We start from the raw sequence: 23733 nt of genomic DNA on the forward strand, positions 1-23733 counted from the left end.
TTCAGCCATCATGATGGCTCTGTATAAGGTATTGATCGTTTAAGCCTCATGGGCCCTTTTATACCTACCTAGGCACCCTCAGCACCGAACTTAAGAGTGGATTTCTGTTAACGATGTTATAGCTATCTTTCTAGAACTCTCATATTTTCGGGGATTGCCTTCAGCACCTGACTGAATGTCTGTTATGTCCCCGCCGAGGCGATGGATTGTCTCTCTCATTCCACTAGACAATTCATGCAGATTATAAATGCAGCAAGTCAAATTAGTATCATCTCTTTTGTGTAAACCGAGCTCCGTGCCATGACTCGGCGTGTTTCGGAACAACCGGAGTTGGCCAAAAGATAGTTGTCCAAGAAGGACCAACACCTATCATGTTGCATTTAGTAAGCATGTCAGCTTCAATGCAGAGAATTTAAAAATGTCAACTTGGGGGGAAGTCCATCACAGTAGCAGATAAGAAAATGATTGGTGACAGTTGAGTCATTACATCGGAGACTGCAAATGCAAACATGGGCACCCGAGTCGAATTAGGGCTAGATGCAACTCCGGTTACTCCTTGGGGTAATTAATTTGTATGCTCCTGGAACTCCAACGCCCATTATTCTTCGAGAGGGAATCTAATTGGTATTGAACAATGTAAGAAAAATTATAAAATAACAGGATTATCCATGGATCGCAATCGATCTTTCCCCTTCTCACACTAAGCTTCAATCGACTTCCGACACAGTAGTAGTTTGGAAATTCAAGACCAAGATAGTCCCTAAAGAATTCAAGGAAAGATTGAAAATGAGCCTACCCAAAACATTCCGCCAAGCTGTCTTCAAAGAGTCCGGTGGCCCACTGGTCATCGAAGATGCCAACCTGAACCCTCCTGCGCAGGGGGAAATTCTGGTTAAGGTCGAGGCATGCGGTGTATGCTATTCGGATACCATCGCACAGCATAACTGGATGGGTGGCGGATTGTATGGACATCCCTTCTATATCCAACCAAGAATTGCAGGCTTACCAGGAGTCGATCTCGACCTTATCTAGCCCACAAGTTCCGGGTCATGAAATAATTGGGGAAGTTGCTGCTGTTGGAAGTGGAGTCTCAGGGTGGGCAGTTGGGGATCGTATTGGTGGTGGATGGCACGGAGGACATGATGGTAAGCCCGATTATCAAACAAATTGAGCAAAGCAGGACCTAAACTATTACAGGTACATGCAAAGCTTGCAAGACCGGTCACTATCAAATGTGTGATAACCAATTGATAAATGGAGTGACGAAAGTTGGTGGATGTATGTTACTCTTCTGTCGTGCCTCTTCTCTCTGAGTTCTTTTCTTTTTCACAGGCGATTGAGCCTTATTACTGATACTACTAGCAGACGCTGAGTACTGCATCCTCCGATCCGAGGCTGCTGTCCGCATTCCACCAGACGTCGATGCTTCGGAGTATGCTCCAATGCTCTGCGCTGGCGTAACAGTTTTCAACTCGATGCGCCACATGCAGATTCCTCCAGGTTCGACGGTTGCCATTCAAGGCCTGGGAGGACTAGGACATCTTGCATTACAATACGCCAACAAATTCGGATATCGCGTCGTGGCACTTTCACGAGACAACAAGAAGGAGAAGTTTGCTAGGCAGCTTGGTGCTCACGAGTATATCGACGGTAGCAAGGAAGACATTGGTCAAGCACTGCAGAGACTAGGTGGCGCTTCTTTGATTGTTTCAACTGCACCAGATAAGGACTCTATCACCCCTTTGTTGAGCGGACTCGGAATAAGAGGGAAATTGCTTATTCTGTCCGGTCAGTACACTCCTCAAAATGAATCTCACAGAGATAAAGTTCTAATTACTTTACTTTAGTTGTCGATGGTCTTCCGGTCAACAGTGCTATTCTGGTTAGTACACCTCTAAACATTCCAATAATGAGATAACAGCCGTGCTAATAGACCCTCGAATGATGTAGATGCGTCGCGGATCTTCAATTCATTCATGGCCCAGTGGCCACGCAATGGACTCAGAAGAGGCGATCCAGTTTGCTGGCTTACAAGATATCAAGTGCATGGTTGAGACGTTTCCTTTGGAAAAAGCCAATGAGGCTTATGGTAAGATATCTACACACCCTATTCTCTTCTTTCACTGCTAATACCTCTATAGGTGCTATGCTGAATGGAAGTGTTCGTTTTCGGTCGGTGATCAAGATGACCTAGAAGTGATCCACGAATGTTTCGATAAAAAGTAGTTGCTTGTAGTCCATGTGTTACAGTTTGAGATACGACGCAGAACTTTCACACGGGAGAGTCACTTAATTTGTCAAAGTGATACAGAAAAGCAAATGTACCTAGGCAGTGGAGTCAGATGAAGCTACGTATTTCTTCGAGGATCAATGTTAGTGAAATTAATGCTTTTAGAAACCTAAACATGGCCCTAATTTTGAAAGAACATAAAGGAAACACGAACGAGATTGAAAAAAAAAAAAAAATCCAGCTAGTATCAACTTTGATTAGGCACCCATGCATCATCTGGGTTTATAGAACCTGAAAAGAACTGCTCGGAACTAGCAAATGGATCAAGCGAGAATCCCAGATCTGTCGTTCCAGACATTGGAAAGTTCATTAGTTCCATGAAATCCAGAGACTGGCCAGCCAAATTCATGTTGTCGACGGTCAATGTTCCGAGGTATGAATGAAGTAGGTCCGGAGTGTTCGACGACTGTAATTCCAGGCTTGCTAATTGAGCATGGAAACGCTCAGTAAGATAGTCAGCCTTTGCCACAAGATTCCAAGTCACATTCGCAGCACTTGCTCCTACTGCAAAGTGTCTCCCAAAAGTCTCAAACACGGTGATTGCATTTTTGATATTCTCGCGAGCCTCGGGGATCAATGGCGATAGTGGAAATGCCAGGATGAAGCCGATAAGCGAAACAGTCGCATTCCACTGGAAATGAAAGGCTTCGTGCATCCCGCTGAGGATATCAGAGCCAGTGAGAACCTGGTGCATTATACGTGTAATAGTGATGGCATGCTCAATGCACAATCTTGTATGGCTTTCAGTCATTGGAGTTGCATTGGAGAAGACGGACTGTGAAGGCGACACCAATGGGGTAGAACTGTCGTTTTCGGTAGCAAGAGTTGACGGGAAACATATAAACGGTCGGTGAAGGTTCATGAGAAGATTATGATAGAGAAGCTCAAGCATGAGACGCTGTCGCTGAAGCCAAAGGGGCGCATATAGTTCGATATCGAGCATCGTGCGATCGGTTGAAAGAGCTACGCCATCATTCTTTCTCTTAGTCTTCATTCCAGCTGGCACTTGACTTTCCCAGCTTCGGACCACTTCCATCTTTGAACCCAGGAAAATAGCACAATCTTCGAGGGTTTGAGGATCGGTGTAGATGCCTCTTCCGGAGTTGCTCGCTACAACATCTCCACACTTGTCAGCGAACGCAACAAAAACGGTCCTGACAGCAAGCATCATCTTGGTTATTTGCTGGGTATATGTCAACCAGGTCAGATTCTCTCCATAGGAGGCAAAGTTGGACCCGGAGATCAGGGCCAATTGGCGATCATCAGCTGGCAGTTGACAAGTGATCAACGAGAACGGAGCGCTCCATGGACGATCCAGCTTCATACATGTTTTACACTCCATACAATAGAGAGTCCACCACACTCGCCTGCGCAACTCTCTTTGCTCTCGCGGCATATCTGCTGGGGGCTCAAGATGCATACCAAGCAAATGTGCCGTCCGAACAGCAGTAGCCAAGCCACTATAGGCCATGTTCTGATAGGAGGCATTGCATAAATACTTGACAGTAAGGATCTGACATTGTACCGTCATAATTGTTGGGTTCTCCAATTGAGAGTTCAGAAGCATCTGTGATCGATGGTAGTACCACCTACCAGCAATGGTCGCATCATTTCCATCCACCATGGCCTTGGGTTCCGAGTTGGAGTCCTCTCGAGGAAGAAATGCAAGTCCATATTGCATGCATATGGCAAGGATAATATCGACCAAGGCTGACGACTTTCTTGTCGGGGATGATGTCTCCCATAATGACCGGTAATGCTCCCGGAACTCCCCTTCATCCAGAATCTGAAAGGTGCAATGGTATGATTCCCAGAAAAGACTTAGAAAATAGTCTTCCTGCGTTGGAGTCAAATAGCTTCCAGATTCTCCGAGGTCTGCGGATAGTGCGGTTTCCGCTAGGCTCGAGTCTGCTGATTTGGATGAAGTTGGGCTGACAAAAACCTGACTAGCAGACTTGGGCTGCATGTTACAATCAGATTGGGGTTGTTGGAGTGCAATAGTGAGATGTGATCTTAGCCGACTGATATAATAGAAATTGGATAGCAAGCCATACCACTGTCTACGTTGCGCGCATTGCACTCCAGCGGAATATACACCTTCACGAAGTTTAGAACCGCGTTGCTCTGACGGAAGGAAAGCTGGAACCAGTGATCCATCATTAACGGGTTTAGTAGGATTTTGAAGCTGCTCTTCCAGTTGTCGAATGCGTTCTTCCAATTTTTCGATTTCTCTTTATGGTGATCTCAAATCAGCTTCAGGGCGTCCTATCGAAGTATTTGAACAGGGACAACTAACCTGACGGCACTGGGAAGTGTTCTCGTCTTACTCCGCTCGCGTCTGCTACAGTGGCCCTGTCTGCTATGACAGTTCTGGCATGGATAATTGTTATCGCACTTGATCCTGTGTACCCTACACCAGTCGCAGGCTCTCGTCACTTGAATGCGTTTTTGACGGTTCGGTGAAGCCACCCTTGAAAGCTTGAATGACCTCCCTCTGGTCTGTTTTCGTTGGCCCGAGGCATGGTTGGGTGAGAGTACCACGAATGTTGCAGGCATGATATCGTGTATGCTGGGAAAGTGGATGAAGATGAAGATGAACGTCGTAAAGTAACTGACTTGAATTAGTGGGGTTTACTACTTCGGAGTTTGTCTCGTTACGAACTGATTGTCATCCAAGTCGTGCTTATCTCCATTGGATTGAGGATTATCTCCGTCTTGTGAGGCTGAGATCCTTGATTACTAATTGAGTTCAGCATTCTTCTGGTCTACCTATCCAGCATTCTGAGAGTTCTACAGCCTCATAATAAAGGATTTATCGATTATGGTGATAAATATGTTGAGCTGAAAATGAGAAGGGAAAAAAACATGGCTAGGAGATGCCTTTTGCCAGGGTCATCGTGAGATACAAGACGCCATGGGGAAAAGCCTTATTTCAAGTCATTTGAAAAAATTGGTTCTCAAGTATTGATGGATGGGAAATAAAGTGTGGGTGGTTGTGCAATATGGAGACTGCAGTGATGAGTACAGGGAGCAAACGCTTGTGAGTGTTCACCATATTTCTCATTTTATCTGGGGCCTTTCTTTCTCTCCTTTCCCAGCGCATGGTATCACATACAAGTTTTTCTCCTTACTTTTACCTTACTAAGCATCTATAATTTCTAAGGTCATCGAAATTTTGAGCCCAAAAAAAAACACCTGACATTCATCGAAAACTGGGCTATTCTCGAAAAGGTACGTTGACCACTGTCGTCAGATAGTTGACCCCGTTAAGCTAAGAAAGCAGATCACAAGAGGACAGCCGTACATCGTTGCTCATCAACCTCGAGAGAAATGGTTAACTGGAGCTTGGTTCCTATCAAAGACCTACGCCGTATCTTCAACCACCGCAAGCAGCCAACAATGCCGTCAATAGTCTGCGAGAACTGCCATCACCAGCAGTCCCAAGAGACAACCAACGACGCGGTTTTGGCTAGTCTTATGACACTCAATGCATACTTCCTTGCTGTACTCAATGATCTCGAGACCCAGTACAGCACGATACGCAGTCATGCAATCAGCATCGTGGTTTGTGTCTTACTAGCAGGCACGTTGCTAGGATTCCTCGGATTTGGTTTCTTGCTCATCCTCTTTATTTTACCCTGGGCTCTTGGGCTATGGGAGCTGTGGTGGTGTTTTAGACGCATACTTGAAAGTCTTGTGAACAGTCTGGTGGAGGACAATGATGATATTAGGAGTGAGATGGAGGCTGAAAAACCACAACATCATGCAGAATAATCAGTCATGAGATGGAGATGGAGCCTTTTGAGTCTTGTGAATCACAGTAAGTAACTGCTCATATGTATGGGGGATGATCTGATGCAATACATGCCCTGTCTATTACAAGCTAAGTGAAGAACCATGAATGTGAACAATGTAATAATAGTCTTTAGTTGAAAGACTACAGATTAAGAGATCAAGAAGTCTTGACAACATCTTTTTCGTTAAGTAAACCCTTGTCTCTACCGTACTTACATTTCTCAGACCATGTCAAATGAGTCAGCTATTTCCAGTGAATATACAGTAGAACCTAACTATAATGAACTAGAGGCCTCTCACTACCCAAGTCAATATATCTAGAAGTAAATCATTTAGGGGTGGAAGAGTATTCCAATATATTTATCTTTTTTACTATTAATACATAAGGTGCTCTTCATTCCATATTAAAGTAATCAAAGGTGAGATTAGTATACACATGCAGAGGCCTTTCTCTCATTAAAAACCAGATTCGACTGTACTGGATTCGTTCTACCAGCCATCAAATAAATCTTCTGTTTTGGTCTTCGCCTCAACTCAACTTTATAGGCTCTGTTTTCTAAACTACCCCTCAAAAACAAAACGCGACAAGCCTCCTCTTTTGACAAAACAATTGACTCGATCCCCCAAAGAGTCTACAAGTGTCTTCGAAGCTATCAAGCATGGTCACTTTCTGTATACCTCGTTCCGACTCCAATGCCAAGGTCCGTGAATGGCTCATGAAAAGTCCTGACCCCCCTCGTCACTCCAAAAATCGAACGATCGCTTCTCCAGAGCCATTGCCAAAGTATACGCCTCCCATCCATAAAGTCAGTGCTCCCCCGCCGTACATGATCCGCGAAGCAGAGGCAAGCAGACCAGCATCTGATAACACTGTCGACAAGGCAAAGTGTAATGTAACTAGGAACGACGGAAACGTGCACCATGAGCATTCCGGCAAACTTACCGATGAATACACAATCCATGAGCCATTACAAGTTGAGGGGGAAGAGGCTAACCTCGAGGTACTTTCAAGCAGTCGCTCTTCCTCTATCTGGGAAGATGCAGTGATCACGATTGCATGCACGGTACACTTGTTGACTATTATTACCTTGGTGTGCGTCCTGGGCGGACTTTTCATCGTGGCAAAAGCAGGATACAAACTTGGATTGCGAAGCCATGCCTGAAGAATAATTACAACAGCGGAACAGGTTGATATGATCCTGTGGATCTAGAGAGGGTATACCCATGGATGAGTACATGAAGTCTGAATATACTCTTGAACTTTATCGAGGATCTGAGATCTGCAAATCCAAGATTAGATCGAGCTTAAATCAACGACAATTCTATACGTTGACTGTGAGAATGAGGTAATCCGTGCCTGCGAGGAATGTGTTTCTTCTGTCCTGTAAGGGAAGGAGCGTGGAAGAATGTCGATCATGGTATTCTATTCCAAGGGGTCCATGCAGCTACGCGACTCTTCAATACGAAATGACAAGCCCGACACATAGCTAGACGACATCCGAGTTCTATGTAAGAGGAAATTCAGCTGAAGTGATTAAGTATGTCATCCATGCATTGTCAACATTTACATAAGTAGTCTCATACAACATGTAGAATTCGAATATAAGGCAAACCGCAGATCAAGTGCCCTGTTTGGCATATATACATGAAAAATAATTATAGATATAAGAAAAAGAGGTATTGTATACCGTGTGAAAAGTATGATATGCTGACCCGTGAGACATGAACAAAAAAAGAAAGAAAATGAATCGCGCCGCTCCCCAGAGTAGTATATGCGTATATATCGAAAGAAGAAGTATAATAAATCCGGAAAAGTAAGTACAGAATACACCCTTGTACTCCGCTGGAAACCGATCTTGTGATCATTAATGTTCCGAAAACGCCGATAACCGAAGTAAATAAGTCACATAATATGAGGCGAGGAGAAGATTACTCGAAGAGCTGCGTCAGCCCGTCTCTGCTTTTCCTGACGAAGAATCGGGAAGAGATGGGCTCCTTTGGGGCAGGAGATGATTGCGGAGTGGATGCAGGATTTGATGGCGATTTCCATGTCTTGTTCGGGTTCATTGGATCGATGAGACTCTGTTGAGGGCAAACATTGTCATTCGCGTAATTGAAGTATCGTTCCATGATGTCGGTCTTCTCAAGATAGCGTTGAGGTCCATATGAGAAGTGCGAGACGATAGATTGAGATTCCACAAGGACGGCTGTGTTTATGTTAGCATGATATCAGGTCATCAAAGATAAACGTGAAAGACTCACGTCGATGGAGCAGCCGTGGCATCTCAACGGTCAACTGATGCTCATCATCGCCTTGTGGGTGACCGGTAATGAGATCTATATAGTCGAGCACGTCTGATCCATGCATGACAATGAAGTTGATACTCAAGCGATAGCCGCGCATATGCCAGATCGTGCCCTTGCCATAGTCCTTGGACAAGAAGTACTTGCCCAATTCATTGTTTTCAAGGTGCTCAAAGAAAGAATAGTGATTCTGAGCACCTATCTCCCAATGTGTAAGATGAGGACCACCCTCTGCATTTGTCGCGGCGATACTCGAGGTGTACATATCCGTCTCATTTCGTGTGGGTAACCAGCGATGTTTGGGAATGTCTTCAGGTGTGTCGACATCGAAATAGTCCGTGAAGTTCTCGAAGCGTGTAAAATCAAGATCGTGTTCACCGGTCCAAGTGGGTAACTCAGATGTCTTCCATGCTCCATTTCCGCGTGTGGCTAGTGCGGTCTCATTCGGTTCCAGTTCCGGTTTGTATGATCGCGCAGCGTCTGAATGATAATGCCACCAGCCTAGCGCAGGACTATTGATAACATTTGCGGAGATCATGAGCGCATTCGGGTTGTTGATCAATGTAGTGACGGCTTTGGGGATCGCCTGAGGATCGATGAAGACGACATCGTCATCAATCTTGACGTAAATCGTCCTTCTTTCCTTGAAAGAGGCCTCATAAACGTTGCCATATCCTTTCTCTTCCATATGGACGACCTTGTAGTCCCCTCCTGAAGCATCTGCTACTCGATCGAGCCAGGCTAAATCTTGTTTATTATCAGTATTGGCCGCCCAAATAACCTCGTCCAACCAGCCACCACTAGAAACCAGATTCTGGCGCAGATAGCATTCTAGGATAGACGAACGATCGCGTCGTCCGTAGAAAATCACGCCAACGACCCTGAGACCTTCAGGCTTCTGCAGACTTGAAACAGCGGAGGCGATGTCATCTGCAAATGAAGTCGCATTATGAGCGGGCGTTGATCCTGGCGCTGCACCCAACGGAGGTCTGGGTAGCGGGGGAAGTGTTGGAAGCGGAGGTAGGTCGGGTTGGTCTGTTTCGACGCGAGAGCCTGGTGAAACTATAATGTGCGTACTACCGGTATCGATATCGTCAAAAGGCGGGTGAGCTGGCCCGGGTTTCCAGAAAGGCGGCTCTTCAGCATAGACATAGGCAAGAGAGAAAACGAAAAGAGCGACAACTGTAACAGCTGCGAAATATGCCAGTCGCCCGAGACGCCACTGGAAAGGTAATTGCCTGGAATATGCCCAGCCGGGTATTGAATATTTGTGGTTCATCTCTGAGAAGTTTTGTTCTTCCTATTCTCCCCCTCTTTCTTTGCTGGATGCTCTCGCTCTGTCTTTGTCCCCGATCAGATTTCCAGAGAGTTGCCGATGAAAAAGAGTCGTAAAAGGACCAGAGGACAGAGCAAGCGGTGGGTAGGAAAAGAGTGGCGATAGCACGATTGCTTCCCAGTATGTACAGTGAAGACTCTGAACGTTCGTTGAAGAACTAAAGAGAAAAGGAGAAGATGGAAGTTAGTCCAACTATGTTTGTTTTGTTTCTGACTAGTATGATTTCAGGTAATCAATGCTTACTACTAGTGCAGTGAAATTTGATTCAGCGCTGGCCGACCCGCAATCCAGCCCTTCCGATCTGGACGTTTATGATGCTTTTGGAGTCACGCTATCAAGACACTGACGATTCGCACTGATAGGATGAAGAGATAACAGAGAATCTGGCGTTGTTTCAACTGGTTACTTTCCGGGATCAGAGGCGGCAGATGGTAGGGAAGGGTAAGATGCATTTTTGTTTTGGCGCCTCCTCGAATCTTCCGCTCGCGTAAAAGCACAGAGAAGTCAACGTTCGGACGCTGGTGACACCCGACCAGCTAAGCCGCATAGAAAATTTCAATGGAACACAGCCAATTACGAAGCTGTATTTTACTCAATAAATACAACACGCCATGCCGGATATGGGCTAGCTTCCAACACGGCGAGATTTGTTGCCTCAAAATGGGGCGAGCTCGAACCAATAAAAATACTTATATCAAGATATTTTAGATCTAATCAGGCATGGCTCGACTTGGCACGGTGTAAGTGCTCGTGATGTAGTGGGGCCATACGGTTAGATCTTCTCCGTTTTCGGTTAGGCCCCACTTAACCTTATTAGCCGGTATTGTTACCAGATGTAAGTACTTCGGTATTACGTATTACCGTCCAAAATTTCTCCTTCTTTTCCTTCGGTAACATTATTCTGCACGGAGTAATTACTTCGGATCGAGCTAATCAGCACAATGCACCACACGCAAAGTTCAGGGACTGCCTTATTACACATAGCCATGCTTGCCTGCTGGCAGATATGTTATTCATGAAGACTTGCCTGGATACAAGTTACTTACGCGCTAGTAAGGTGGTATGTATTTTCGATTCCCTCATCATTAAAAAGGGGCTGGATCATGCCTAAGGACCTAACTCTTGCCCCTCCCACTTTTCTTATGGCGATCGCATGTTGATTTGGGGGCGCACTAGTTTTTGTATAATGAAACTGCAGCCGGCCGCTTCCGTACTGCCGCAAACAAACCGACGATCTTAGGGCTAAGGTTGACTCTTCAGTCATTTTCCGAAAGCCGGTTGGTTATATTGTTCTCTACGTTATAGCTCGCCCGGAGGACCAGTACAAAGTGAGTATGCATAATTTCATTCGAGGAGTTGAAAACAAAGAGTGGCTTCAAGCAGAGCAAGGCAAATAGCCCTAAGTCGGAAAAGGATCAGACAAGCATTACTTCAACCATTGGAGACAGACTGAATGTCTGACCTTGCAAACTCTGGAGACTACGACTATTTGTTCGTTTGACATTTAGAGGCGTCATGGGATATTGATGATCGTGTCAATATTTCCAAGGTTGGATAATGCGACATGCTAGCTGCTTCATACTTCATAGCTAAGCTGACTACTTTCGACGTTACCACTTGGGGCCCTCCAACAGGTTAAGTGTTGGTTGATCGGCAGGTATACCCTTCACTGATGACTCAAGTTATTTGGTACAGATGTTGGGTTTCTAAAATTATACGCCTGAAGCACATGAAATCTTACACTATGTGTACAGATTCAAAAGTTCATTGCCAAAGATCCAGTCCAGACGCCGTATACACATAACCCTAGATTCTGGACAGCATCCCAGCGACCTCTGTAAACACACAGGAGGTCATCTCTCTCCAGTGCTATCGGAATTATAAAACCCGGGTTTCATTCTCACTTCCCTGCCTAAGCACAAGCCATACAACTCATCAACATAAGTTGCGCCAAATCTGGAAAGACCACCTTCAATAACCGTTTTCCTCTCCGTATTAGCCAGTGAGGCTGTCGAATAACTGACATCTCCATCAACTTGATAGTCGCTGATTGCATCATTGCTCTGTTGCGCTGACGTATTTGGTTGTTCTGGAGATGATCTTCGTTTTATCGATATATCTGTTAATTCAACATCGTCTAATCGTGCCACATCCACTGTCACTTCTTTGCTCACAAGAATTTCATTGATGAATGGATTGAGAGCATTCCTTGTTGGTGGATTACCGCCTAGCAACGGCGATTTTGGAACAGACGAAAAGATCGATTTACTCTTTTCCAACTGTTGCTGTTGAACACGAACCAGTGATTCTTGAGATATAGCATGCTGGAGGTGACCAGGTTTTTGGATCTTCTGATTGAGCACCCCTGATTGAATTCGGCTCCATATCCTATTTGGAAACATTATGACTTTTCGTAAAGGTTGCGCTAGAGGCTCTTCCTGTTTATGGTTTGCTGTTGATTGTGCTGAATAAGATGCAAACTCCGCATTTAATTCACGAATGAACCGTTCACGCTCGCTTATTTTGTCATTAACTTGCTCTTGCACTCTGAAAAGCCTTAGCGGGGTGAATGTGAGATTTGTGTCGGATAACCGAGTGTCCAAAGCAGATACCACCCGGAAACAAATCAGTACACATTGCTCCGGATCAGACGGCGATTGTCGATGACATGGTGCAAGAAGAGGCTTTGCGGAAAACCTCGCGGCTGATGCAATGTTTTCAGGCAGAATGGTCATTAACTCAAGCATGGCCCTATACAAATGCGTCGCAAATGATTCTTCTGACATCGTTGAAAGAGTATCGACGCTGCTAACGCTGCCACTGCTACCTCCGGTAGTTCCTCTTAGAGCAAGGAGCTGTTTCAGGCATGCCGTGAATCCACCTCCGTCCATAGAATTGAGCAGTTCCAGATCACTTTTCTTAAGAGAAGAGACTGGTAGTGTTGAACTAGGCAATGGCATGCCCCCCCCAGCCCGAGTAAGTACCTCGAAATGTTCACGGATTGTGGGACGTAAGCCAAAGGCAACAAGGTGAACGCCCGGCGAATAACCTTTATCACTGCTGGCATAATCACGCATTTTATGTAAATGAATAGTGAGATCTGTTGGTGACAAATGTATACGACGAGACAAGATGCCAGTAACTCGCTCAATGGGAGCGAAACGATATCCATTTGCCATAAACCGTGCTGCCTCATGTCCATCCAACTGGCGTACAGTGAACATAAGTTGCCCCTTACCTAGTCTGGGTAATTTTCTGGATCCCATCTCGAACCTTGATACTTGAGTCACTGTCGATAATACTTGGTGGTAAAGCTCTCCAAGACCCGAAAGGGGCAGACGCAACTCATCCGCAAGATTCTGGGCTGATATACAAAAGAAATGTTTGAAAATAGTGTCGAAGTTGAATTCTGTATCTTGGTCTGATTCGGTGACCATGCCGCGTTGACTCATAAGTCGTTTGATTTCTAGCTCGTTGCTTTGTAGAGTGTTTTTCATCGATGGGATGATACCTTTAACCAAAGCCCAATTATGAGATGCTCGGAATGCCCATAAAAAGGCAGGATGTGCACGGCTGAAGTCGTCGTCTTTCATGGACTACATGTGCCCCTTGGTCAGTCATCCGAAGCGAATCCACACATGTTGAAACCGACATACCTTGTTTATATAGCGATCCACGATTTTTCGTGTCGGAAGAAGGGCTGCTGGTGACACCATGACACGCCCGGCAGGATCAAAGAATGCGCAGGACAGGACTAGCTGGCGTGACCGAGTCGTAGATTGATGTCGGCGACCTCCAGCGATGATTGCACAAATCGAAAGAATGATACAGGCCGCGAAAGACTGGATGCACCTAGTCAGCGATACGTATCATGAAAACGTCTCTAGAGGATTTGAAGGCCTACCAACGCGGCACAGATAATGACCGTCTGACTTCGTGACAGCTGCCCAACACCCAAAAACCCTGGGATACGATTATAATAGGTACCTACAGCAGCTGTCCAATGCATCCCTGAGACAGCACCGGCTAACAGCGCTGCACAAACGAGTCGTCGCCACCAGCTATTTGTCCAGGCAGCTTTCCATCTGAAGAATACACTCAGGGCAATGCTAGCTGATACAGTTGCAATAAGAGCAGCACCAACTACATAGGCTGGCCTGTATGAGCAGTGATAATTCGAGATACCGAGCTGGCCTAAATAGTGCATAGCGCATATTGCGGCACCGGTAAGAAAACCTCCTATTAAAAGCCGTATTACCGAGGGTTTTTCTTCGAAGGAGATGGCGTAGAAAGCGGTCGATAGCACTAATACCGGTAACACCAGGGAGACGATTGTGAACTGAATGTTATATGATATTTGTTCTGCATTGCTGCCGTCACCAAGAACGATTGCTCTGTTCCCGATCTATTCCAGGCTATGTTAGGCTGACTGGAATGGAAGTTTCATGCTAGACAGCGATGACTCACAAAGTGCATACTATAAATGCCAATTCCACCCATGGAAAGAGATGAAGCAAGTAGTAGATACCTAGATAAAAACTCATTAGATAAAAGAGACGAACAGAATAGACTTCATACGAACCAATTGAGCAACCCAGATCGTGAGGAACGACGATGCAGCAATTCCAAACAAGTAGTTGAACCCATGACACTGACGATGTACGAGAGAGCAATGTAACCGCCATCATAACTGACTGACATCGGCACCCGGCCGTCAAGCATTTGCTGCGTAGGCACAGCCATTGTATTCTACTTACCTGTTTGCCTACTTGCCTGCTAGGTAGGCAGGTGGGAAGCTCGGTAGTTGGGAAATCGATAAAAGCATCCGTATAGGAGAAGAGAGTTGCTATATCCCCGAGGAAGGCATGATGTCGAGATATAAAGCACGTCGAGAACTGAGAAACAGAAAGAACGGAATAATCCGAGGGCAAATGGGAAAGAAGAAGAGAAAGATCAGAAAGGCATCTATCTCAAATCTAAAATCAGCCATGTGGCTGTCAAAAAGCAAACCCAACCGATACTGGTGGGATTGGATCTATCCATCGGGTTTGGGTATGAGATCTATCAAGGGGTGGGACATGCTCGTATTGATTTCTCCGATCACATACAGACGGAGACAGAGACCATGCCGAAGGTTTTCTGTGGACCTACTTAATGCATAACATGAAGCTCGACGAAGGGAAAGTAAATTGAGCTAATATGGAATTATTACCATGAGGAATGGTGACTGGACGTATCTACCAATGTGGAACTGTGAGATCCTAGGGTTTAAGCACAGGGATCACGGCGCAATCGCCCAAATTGTTGAATTGTACCTAGCATGAATTTTAGATCGCAGGTATCCGGATAACATCAAGAGACCAGGCTCAGTGGCTCACAGCCTTAAAGTACACATCCTTGGAAATTCGAACTCATCAACCTATAAGATGGCTTGTTATAGATTGAGGGGATATTGTTCAGTCAGCCACATGGATCTAGATCGAATTGCTAACTTGGAAGTTTCCAGCTAGCGCAATCGGAAGTCCTCCGTACGAGTAGACTTTGTAACCCAGGGACTGAGAGAGAGCTTACCTAACAGACGGAGACAAATCAGATGAACACTAACTAACTAGTTATAGTAGATTAATTACGAAATCAGCCAGGGAATCCAGGTTGTTAGTACATAGCCGCGGTACGCAGTACGGAGTGCATGAAACAAAATTTTCGCCACTAATCTAGGTATCTCCCTGCAATCCCTGCGCTACCAGATGAGTAACGAGTCTAGGCCGCGTTTTTGCATGAGTGATCCATTCTTGAATTGTGAAGCGTAAACATGGCTATGTATGAAGTCAGCATCACGGACTATCTATTACTTGATGGATCAAATATTTTCGGTTCATTTACATACTGCGTCGTCGCTATCATCGAATTTTTACTGGATTCCAGAGATCTCCGATGCAGAGCCACATGGCTTGGAAAGCAAATCGAAAATCGGTTTGGGAAACTCCCGCTAGAATCCACTTGGACCACTGCAGATGACGGAGCAGACCTAAATGGAGCTACGTAACTGGCCGAATTTGTTTAAAAGTAAATCGTTAGGCGAACAGCTAATCCATGGATTGGGGTCTACCTGAGGATGGATTATCTCCGTGACGCTTTGAGTGACCCAGAGCTTGAGGTACGTAGCCCTAATTACGCACATCCACACCAAATCCCTAGGGAGCACCACATAGCGGACAGAAACAGAAAAAAGAAACAAGACAGATGAAAAAGGGAAAGAATCAGCTTCACAATGTCAAGATCTTGAATCCGTAATACCAAGGTCCGTTATTTACCGTCCTATGCTGCATCTCGAGGCTATCACTTGCTCACAGATTAACCTTTTTTGTATGCTTATGCACCGAAAAGATCTAACTCTGCACAGATGAGTTGGCGAATCAAAGCTTCCAACAAAACTTTCCAAGACCGAGTCCCCACTCAATCGAGACAGTGTTCACTCTACTCCACAATGAGAAAGAAAAAAGGAGCATTTAGCCGGGAGAACCGAGTATCAATGCATGGCAAGTAACATCGGTCTCGACTCTCTAGATGTCCCTCAGGCCGTTAAGCTTTCACTTGTTCGATATTTATGCATGAGATAGATCAATCGAGGGATGAAACGGGACATATGAGAAACACAATCGAGGTCTGAGAGTTCCAACAACGTGACTCTTTATACTTACTGAATTGATGACCGTTGTCACACTACGTATATCGATTAGACTGCGAGATGTTCGAGATCATTAAACAGATCACCATATCATATGCATACATGCATTTGACGTCTGCTTACCCGTGAAGATATGAAATGACGATTTGCAAAACCTGCTTGCCGGTTTCTTCTCAGGCTTTGGCCCCTTTGTGTGTCGCTATGGTGAGCATCTTGCAAATGGTACATATCAAGGGCCTGCGCGCTGGTAGTGTCCCATGGAAAGTATACCAGTCATTGGCTATAGTCTATGCCTAGAAGTTTGTCCCGTGAATCTTCATGCCTATCTTACCACATATGCCAATCTTCACTGTGCCTTTGGTACTATTTTGGGACCAGGTGTGCTTCGCGAATGTCTTAATAATTGCTCATTCCACAGGTCATTTTCGTATTCGTTTTGCGCTTCAGCAGGTGTGGCTTATTTCAATCGCTATTAAGGTTTTTGTGACCCCTCTCCCTGGTGGCTTATCTGTCATGGCTGCAACGACGAAGCAAAGCTTAGTTTGCACCGATCGCAGACGCATGGACATAGAACTGAAGAAGATATCGATGCCACTGTTACCCTAATGACTCGCGCTCACCAGCCTGAACAAGAGACGAGACCTTGGAAGTGGGTGTGCCATATCTAGGTTGTTTCCGTGGCGTTGACCCACGATGTACGGAGATTGCATGTATGTCGTACATGATTCAGAAATTATGTGTAGCACCGTTTATGAACACAGGCAATAATGGAGAAGAAGATATCAGTCAATTTAATGAGTTAAACCAAGCTGCATTACCTAATTCAAGTGCAGAATCCTTCATACCTTCTCTCCTCTAAATACCATGCCTAGTAGCCTACTTGAGTAATTAAATTCGAAAATTTTCCACAGCCATGAACTTGCTATAAGCCAATTCACCATTATTTATCACGCGTCATCCATCGCAAAGCAAAGATTTTCAAGCATTGCAGATAGTTGATAATCCTGCTTTTCCCAGATAAATAAGTATCCTTCAAGAAGTTCTCGAAACGCTAGTCCTCCCAGATCTACTGACAAATTTTTAGACATATAGGCAGTTCTTGCTAGAAACCACTCTCTTTCATCGGTAGCTTCTGTGGCCATTGCACCTGTACATAATATCCAGAGCATGCATTCGTCGTCCCATGAATGCTGAATATGTGGTGATACCTCGCTAAGCGCGTTCTTGAGATGCCGTATAACGAGAATCGCAGACAGCTGGGCTCCCTGGTAATGTATGATATTCTGTAGAAAGACCAGCGCCGCAAGGCGAATACAGTTTTCGGTACTCGATAGCTTGTCAAGCAAAAGTAAACGATAGTTGAGGGACTGCAGATGTAGAAACATGTCACTTTCATCCTTTGAACTCACATCCTGGCGACTCCAGATCCATTGTGCTATTCGGCAAAAGTCGGCAATATCCTGGAGAGTTTTGGCAAGCTCATAATACACCGTCATTGGGACGAAATTCCCCCCTAACCGGCGAAGATTGTCGGCTGTTTCTGAATGTTGGTATTCAGGGTTATACTGAATCAAAGGCTCTGGCACCCATGTCATAGGCAAGATCGGATGTGTCATATCGATCATGGCTGAGAATTTGTCGACCAATATCATGCTTTCCAGAACATAAGCATCTATTTTATGCCATCCGCCTATGCTCTTAACCAGCTCGATCATTGCTTGTAAATGTATACGAGATGCCTCCCTACCATGATTGACTGTCTTCAAAATACTAGCGCACCTAGTCGGGATTTTAGTCCACATCTGAGGAAGACTATTCCACATTTCCGTAATTGCTAGGGAATAAATGGACAATAGCAGCCACGTGTCTACCTGCCTATGCGAACTGGATAGACGATTCCGCACTGATATCAATGCCTTATCAATGAAATACTCCGGTGGTCTGCCTTTCTCTATCTTCCCAAGAGTCCATCCCATTGCACTCGATCCATATGCTAGCGTCGAGTACATCAACATCTCATCATGCACACAGCGCCTTAGTCTCTCCGTCATTATGTCATTGTGCCTCATCTGAACTCTTGTCCGGGTCACTGAAAAGGGTGCAAATGCTTCTGCTAAGAAAGTGGGTCTTGTAAAGCGGGAAAAAGCATAAGTTAGTATGGGTTGTACTTGAGCCTCTGTCCCAACAATAGTACTATGGAAAGGATCTGTTGCATTGTCCATGGGATAGATTCGTAGGAGATCCTTGGTCGATTTTTGAACAGTCGGCACGTGTTGTGCATTCGACTTGCTTGCAGTCTGCTCTTTACTAGTTGCAATAACAGATAAACCAGACTTTTCCCAACCCAGAGTAGACTTGATTACTTTCTCTGCTCTTTGGCGGCGCCGTTGTTGGACATGACTGAGGATGTTGACCTTCTCATCAATCGTATCACTTCGTGTCAATTTACCTGACAACGCATTTTTATTCACAAATAAAAATGATGATGCTTTCTCTGGAAAATTATTTCCAGCGTGGTGGACAAATGGACAGGAGGCGTCCTCCATTAGCGATTTTTGAGATTGCCGTTTTCGTACAGTTGCTGACTGTCCAGTGGTCAGTACATAAGAGTCCAATTGCATAAATAGATGATAAAGTTCGTGCAAAACTTCGTTGTTGGACATAGACTTGGCATGGACATTTGTATCTTATTCAAGTAAGCTGGCTGATGATTTTGGCATGAACCTTAAAATCTGTATGTAATAGTACCTTTAACATCCTGCCGAATTAGGTAGTACCCTAAGAATATTTGAGGCCTCAAGTCCCTCCGTGTTCTCCGCCGGTTGATGTCCAAGCCACCAGCAATATTTGTTTCGTCCCGAGGTCTGATTGATAGTTTCCCGGCAGGAATTGCTTCATTACCCAAATGCCTCTTCTTTATCCCCGTTAGTATTAGTCTCGGAGTTCGTGAGATTTTAGCGTTCACCGTTTCTCAATCCCTGACGCACTAAAGTGGCCTTAAATGCTAATCTTAGGTACATACTTCTGGGGCTGATGCCCTCGTTTGCCCTAATCAAGATATACACTACTACAATTAGACTAGGACAAGTTTCTCTGTACTGGTTGTTCTTCAGTTCTTGCAATGTGAGCCAATAAAATGTCGGGGATTTTCTCGTTTCAATAACAAGTATTCTAGAATCCGAATATTCGTAGGTTGACAGGTTGAAACATCGGAGCTTCAAATACGTAGACATATTTTGGAGTCATGGGTATAGAAGGAGGAAATTATTCTCTAAACTCTTCCAGAATTTCAATTCGCGATCCTAGTCTATTATCTGCATTGCTCTTTTGCATTTTGGTTTTGCTTAAGGAGCAGAAGAATCATGAAATCTTTCAATCTGTTTCCAATGGTCATTGCGGCCTCTATCGGCTTAGTATCGTCCAGTCCAATCCTTGAAGCCCGTGCAGCTCAGTTGGAGATTGTTCACCAATTCCCCAATTTCACGTGGATTGAAAACATGGTATGTGACATATCAGCATGTTTATATTTGCATCAGTCTTCTGATAGTATACAGGCCGTTCGATCCAATGGAGAGATTCTAGGCACTGATATCAGTGGCAGCCAAATCTACCTCGTTGATCCTCACCGCACTCAAACCGATCCTCCTGTGATTGCTCAGTTTGCCAATGGCACTCGTATCGCGGGAATTGTGGAGGTGCAGGAAGATGTCTTCTATGTCCCCAGTGTTCAGGGAGACGTTTACCACTTCAAATTTCTGCCTAACGCCACTGTGGTCTGGGAGAGCGATGCTACAAGAAAGGATCTCAAATCTCGGTTCGCAAAATTGCTGAAATTCCAGAGGCTGGTGTACTGAATGGTATGGGGCTACTATCCAGGGGCGAGGGTTAGGGTTACTCTTGGTGTGGTACGGAAACTCAACGTCTACACTGGGGCGTACGAAATCGTTTTTGATCATCGGTGCTCAAGCCTGTGAAAGGTGCACGCGTAGAGTTCGGGGTCAATGGCGTCCATGTCGCGAACTCGGTTCTCTATTTCATCAACACAGATCTCGGTGTTCTTGGAAAGGTTCCTATTTCAGTCGATGGTATTCTGACCGGCTCGCCCGTCAATATTTCCACAAGTGTTCCTGCTGCCGACGACTTCGCCATGGACAGTTCTGGAAACTTTTGGGTCACCGAGAATGTGCGAAACACTCTAGTTCGTGTTTCTCCTGACGGGTTGGTCCAAACCATTGCTGGCGGATCCAACTCGTCTGACTTGTTCGGGCCTGTGGCCGCAGTCTTTGGTCGTGGTATCCATCACCATAACACTTTATACATTTCCACTGATGGGCTCTCCGTAAGCGGCAGTGGAGTATCTCTCACTACCAATGGCAAGGTCGTTGCAATTGACACGAAGGGCTGGTAAATGCCAAGCAATATGCCTTTGCTGATGGCCTCTACTCCAGAGATGTTAAGTTGATATCATTCATGCATGGCCTTGTCGCTCGGGATGGACTTCTTCAAAGATTTTTCACTTACTTCATTCATGTCTTGATATGACTGACTGGTGTACCTAAATTATAGATAATAACCTTGTTCGCTGTACTATATGCAGATCTCGAGAGATTGAGTGACCTTCATAGGACGAGCCTGTTTCTACAGAATTTTGTGACTTCCGTAACCCTATCAGACACTCCACAAGCTCAGTGCTGGCCGTCAGAAAGTCAAAAAGCAAGGGACGTTTACATCACACGCTACACCTGCTGCACCTTTGGCACGGTTCTCTGAGCAAGTTTTCTGATACGTAGTGCGAAGTACTTGGAAACGCTACGGAGCACTCCGCGATACAGGGTCCGATACCCGTTCAGTCAGTCCACCTGTCAAGAATCAAAGCATGGTGCATGTCTCTGATTACCAATAGCTCGATACTAAATCCTAAACGTACATAAACTTTTCATATTTGACATTCTGGTCCAATTGCACATCTTACAAAGCATCCGTTACACAGCCGTGGCTGGCATCGCTGACAAGTCTGTAAACCACAACAGTCAGTGTGTAGGCTTAAAAAGTCGAATAAAAGAAAAATAAACATACCTGGCATATTTTCCTAGAGTTCCACGCATAGTCAATCCAGTAGCTGGTAATTTACCAGCTGCGCGATCCGCTTCCCATTGCTTGCGACGCGAGGCCAGCTCGCTCTCATCGACATGCAAATCTAGAACGCGACTTTCGGCGTCGATGGTGATGTCGTCACCATCCTTGATCAGTCCGATGGGTCCGCCGACAGCAGCCTCGGGGACAATGTGACCGATCAAGAATCCGTGAGAACCGCCAGAGAAGCGACCGTCTGTGATTAGAGCGCAGGATTTACCGAGACCGGCACCCATGAGGGCAGAGGAAGGCTTCAACATTTCTGACAAAGTTAGTACATTTCATCTAATAGAGAAACCTGAGGTATTAGTCTGATCAGGAAAGGGAAAAGAGAACATACCAGGCATTCCCGGGCCACCCTTAGGACCACAGTAGCGAATGACAACTACAGTCTTTTCCTCTCGCTTAATCTCCTTGCGCTCGAGCGCAGCAACGAAATCATCCTCATCGTCAAAGACACGCGCCTTACCCTTGAAAATGGTTCCCTCTTTTCCAGTAATCTTACCAACAGAGCCTTCTGGCGCAAGACTGCCTCTCAGGATCTGAATGTGACCGGTAGGCTTAATAGGGTTTGACAATGGACGGATAATCTTCTGGTCTTCGGGGAAATCAGGAGCCTTCTCCACGTTCTCGGCGAGTGTCTTTCCGGTAACAGTGATTCCAGAGCCATCAATTAATCCTTCCTTGAGCAAGAATTTGATCAAAGCAGGAGTTCCTCCGACTTGGTACAAGTCGTTGAAAACGTATTTGCCGGACGGCTTAAGGTCGGCAAGGAAGGGAGTGCGGTCAGAGACAGCCTGGAAATCGTCAATTGTCAATTTGATGCCGACGGAATCTGCGATTGCGATCAAATGGAGGACCGCGTTTGTCGAACCGCCGGTGATGTTGACAAGAATCATGGCGTTTTCGAATGCTTGACGTGTCAAGATATCCGATGGACGAATATCCTCCTTCAGAAGATTCTTAATAGCTTCACCAGCAGCCAAACACTCGAGCTGCTTGACCTTGGAGTCGGCTGGGTTGGATGATGAACCCGGCAAGGTCATGCCCATAATCTCAATCGCACTAGCCAAAGTGTTGGCAGTATACATACCACCACAAGCACCTTGACCAGGGCAGGCGTGACGAATAACGTCGAATCGTTGCTCCTCGGTGAACTCACCCGACAAGAATTGACCGTAGGCCTGGAACGCAGACACAATATCAATGTCGGCATTGTTCTGAGTTGCGGCACAGCCAGCCTTGATGGAACCTCCGTAGACCATCAAACTGGGTCTGTTCACTCGACCCATGGCCATCATGACACCGGGCATGTTCTTGTCGCAACCGGGAATGCTAATGTTCGCATCGTACCATTGACCACCCATGACTGTCTCAATCGAATCGGCGATAAGATCTCGGCTCTGAAGAGAAAAGCGCATTCCCTTGGTGCCCATACTAATACCATCACTCACACCAACTGTGTTGAATTGGTACCCGATCAATCCGGCCTTCTCCACACCTTTCTTGACCAGGTTGTTAAGCTCGAGTAAGTGCATGTTGCATGGATTGCCCGTAAACCACACCGACGAGATTCCGACTTGAGCTTTGTTCATATCGGCTTCCGTTAATCCTGTGGCGTATAACATTGCTTGTGAAGCTCCTTGGGAGATTGGCTGTGTAATGGTCCGTGAGACTTTGTTGAGTCCCTCATCGCCATTTCGCCGTGGGAGTGTGGTTGAGAGCGAGCGTCTGTCGAAAGCAGATTGTATGAGACAATTGTCTATTGATTTCAATTGAGAAATTGATTAACTCACGAGGCCAGTTGAGTACTCTGAAAAGCCTTCAGAGCCGAGGGCAACCGCCCTCGTGTTTGTGACAAAAACATTTTTTTCCAGACGCTTCGAGCTCTCTTTTCTGTGCGAAGTGAGCTAAGGGCTAGAGCGGAGATCGTCTAACAGAAGAAAAGTATAAGTCTATTTCCCACCTTCTTATAATTTGGATCACATACCACAAATAGAAAATAGGATGAGAGGGAGGAATATAATCAGTTGATGCGGTGAAATACAAACTTGGTTCATTCGGGGAGCCAAGGACCATCTCCGGAAGGTGCGACATCGGGCCGGGTCAGCCAATCGGCACTCGCTGTATGGTCAGCTATGGCATGTCCTCCGCAGAGAGAGTATGGGGTAAACCTTTACACTACTT

General features: G+C 45.6%; 8 protein-coding genes across 8 annotated transcripts; 3 read left to right on the plus strand and 5 right to left on the minus strand.

The window, feature by feature from the left end:
* The first annotated feature begins 697 nt into the window (after window positions 1-697).
* TSTA_030510 (alcohol dehydrogenase, putative) lies at window positions 698-2388 on the plus strand. The gene is made up of 7 exons (XM_002480174.1): window positions 698-962; window positions 1033-1145; window positions 1198-1278; window positions 1366-1788; window positions 1848-1882; window positions 1951-2089; window positions 2142-2388. Exons 1-7 carry the CDS (start codon window positions 787-789, stop codon window positions 2192-2194), a joined length of 1020 nt encoding a protein of 339 aa, XP_002480219.1. The 5' UTR covers window positions 698-786; the 3' UTR covers window positions 2195-2388.
* Window positions 2389-2477: 89 nt separating this feature from the next.
* On the minus strand, window positions 2478-4897 carry TSTA_030520 (uncharacterized protein; the record flags this gene model as incomplete). Its single annotated transcript, XM_002480175.1, has 2 exons — window positions 4587-4897; window positions 2478-4521 (listed from the first exon to the last, which is right to left on the minus strand). The coding sequence occupies exons 1-2, from the start codon at window positions 4844-4846 to the stop codon at window positions 2478-2480; spliced, it is 2304 nt and encodes a 767-aa protein (XP_002480220.1). The 5' UTR covers window positions 4847-4897.
* A 2742-nt stretch (window positions 4898-7639) lies between these two features.
* TSTA_030530 (uncharacterized protein) lies at window positions 7640-9729 on the minus strand. Its single transcript, XM_002480176.1, has 2 exons — window positions 8348-9729; window positions 7640-8292 (listed from the first exon to the last, which is right to left on the minus strand). Exons 1-2 carry the CDS (start codon window positions 9666-9668, stop codon window positions 8015-8017), a joined length of 1599 nt encoding a protein of 532 aa, XP_002480221.1. The 5' UTR covers window positions 9669-9729; the 3' UTR covers window positions 7640-8014.
* Window positions 9730-11421: 1692 nt separating this feature from the next.
* Window positions 11422-14468, minus strand: TSTA_030540 (MHYT domain signaling protein, putative; the record flags this gene model as incomplete). Its single annotated transcript, XM_002480177.1, has 4 exons — window positions 11422-13321; window positions 13382-13567; window positions 13630-14130; window positions 14304-14468. The coding sequence occupies 4 exons, from the start codon at window positions 14466-14468 to the stop codon at window positions 11579-11581; spliced, it is 2595 nt and encodes an 864-aa protein (XP_002480222.1). The 3' UTR covers window positions 11422-11578.
* Window positions 14469-16551: 2083 nt separating this feature from the next.
* On the plus strand, window positions 16552-17081 carry TSTA_030550 (uncharacterized protein; the record flags this gene model as incomplete). The annotated part of the gene is made up of 3 exons (XM_002480178.1): window positions 16552-16660; window positions 16711-16863; window positions 16891-17081. 3 exons carry the CDS (start codon window positions 16552-16554, stop codon window positions 17079-17081), a joined length of 453 nt encoding a protein of 150 aa, XP_002480223.1.
* Window positions 17082-17360: 279 nt separating this feature from the next.
* Window positions 17361-18959, minus strand: TSTA_030560 (uncharacterized protein; the record flags this gene model as incomplete). Its single annotated transcript, XM_002480179.1, has 2 exons — window positions 17361-18215; window positions 18582-18959. 2 exons carry the CDS (start codon window positions 18957-18959, stop codon window positions 17361-17363), a joined length of 1233 nt encoding a protein of 410 aa, XP_002480224.1.
* Window positions 18960-19775: 816 nt separating this feature from the next.
* On the plus strand, window positions 19776-20821 carry TSTA_030570 (uncharacterized protein; the record flags this gene model as incomplete). Its single annotated transcript, XM_002480180.1, has 3 exons — window positions 19776-19913; window positions 19968-20258; window positions 20381-20821. 3 exons carry the CDS (start codon window positions 19776-19778, stop codon window positions 20819-20821), a joined length of 870 nt encoding a protein of 289 aa, XP_002480225.1.
* A 485-nt stretch (window positions 20822-21306) lies between these two features.
* TSTA_030580 (dihydroxy acid dehydratase Ilv3, putative) lies at window positions 21307-23555 on the minus strand. The gene is made up of 5 exons (XM_002480181.1): window positions 23537-23555; window positions 23343-23479; window positions 21887-23277; window positions 21490-21808; window positions 21307-21427 (listed from the first exon to the last, which is right to left on the minus strand). The coding sequence occupies exons 2-5, from the start codon at window positions 23411-23413 to the stop codon at window positions 21382-21384; spliced, it is 1827 nt and encodes a 608-aa protein (XP_002480226.1). The 5' UTR covers window positions 23414-23479; window positions 23537-23555; the 3' UTR covers window positions 21307-21381.
* Between the last annotated feature and the right edge of the window lie 178 nt (window positions 23556-23733).

The sequence above is a fragment of the Talaromyces stipitatus genome, genomic scaffold (genome assembly GCF_000003125.1).
Source record: "Talaromyces stipitatus ATCC 10500 scf_1105507295541 genomic scaffold, whole genome shotgun sequence".
NCBI classification, from domain to species: domain Eukaryota; kingdom Fungi; phylum Ascomycota; class Eurotiomycetes; order Eurotiales; family Trichocomaceae; genus Talaromyces; species Talaromyces stipitatus.

Bases quoted from the DNA above. Each gene is read 5' to 3' on its own strand.
- TSTA_030510 (XM_002480174.1), top strand. From the start codon at position 787: ATGAGCCTACCCAAAACATTCCGCCAAGCTGTCTTCAAAGAGTCCGGT. The intron at 1,279-1,365 runs GTATGTTACTCT...TACTACTAGCAG, and splicing joins AGTGACGAAAGTTGGTGGAT to ACGCTGAGTACTGCATCCTC. The intron at 2,090-2,141 runs GTAAGATATCTA...ATACCTCTATAG, and splicing joins AAAAGCCAATGAGGCTTATG to GTGCTATGCTGAATGGAAGT.
- TSTA_030530 (XM_002480176.1), bottom strand. From the start codon at position 9,668: ATGAACCACAAATATTCAATACCCGGCTGGGCATATTCCAGGCAATTA. The intron at 8,293-8,347 runs GTGAGTCTTTCA...ACATAAACACAG, and splicing joins GCCACGGCTGCTCCATCGAC to CCGTCCTTGTGGAATCTCAA.
- TSTA_030580 (XM_002480181.1), bottom strand. From the start codon at position 23,413: ATGTTTTTGTCACAAACACGAGGGCGGTTGCCCTCGGCTCTGAAGGCT. The intron at 23,278-23,342 runs GTGAGTTAATCA...TGCTTTCGACAG, and splicing joins CAGAGTACTCAACTGGCCTC to ACGCTCGCTCTCAACCACAC. The intron at 21,809-21,886 runs GTATGTTCTCTT...TAACTTTGTCAG, and splicing joins GGGTGGCCCGGGAATGCCTG to AAATGTTGAAGCCTTCCTCT.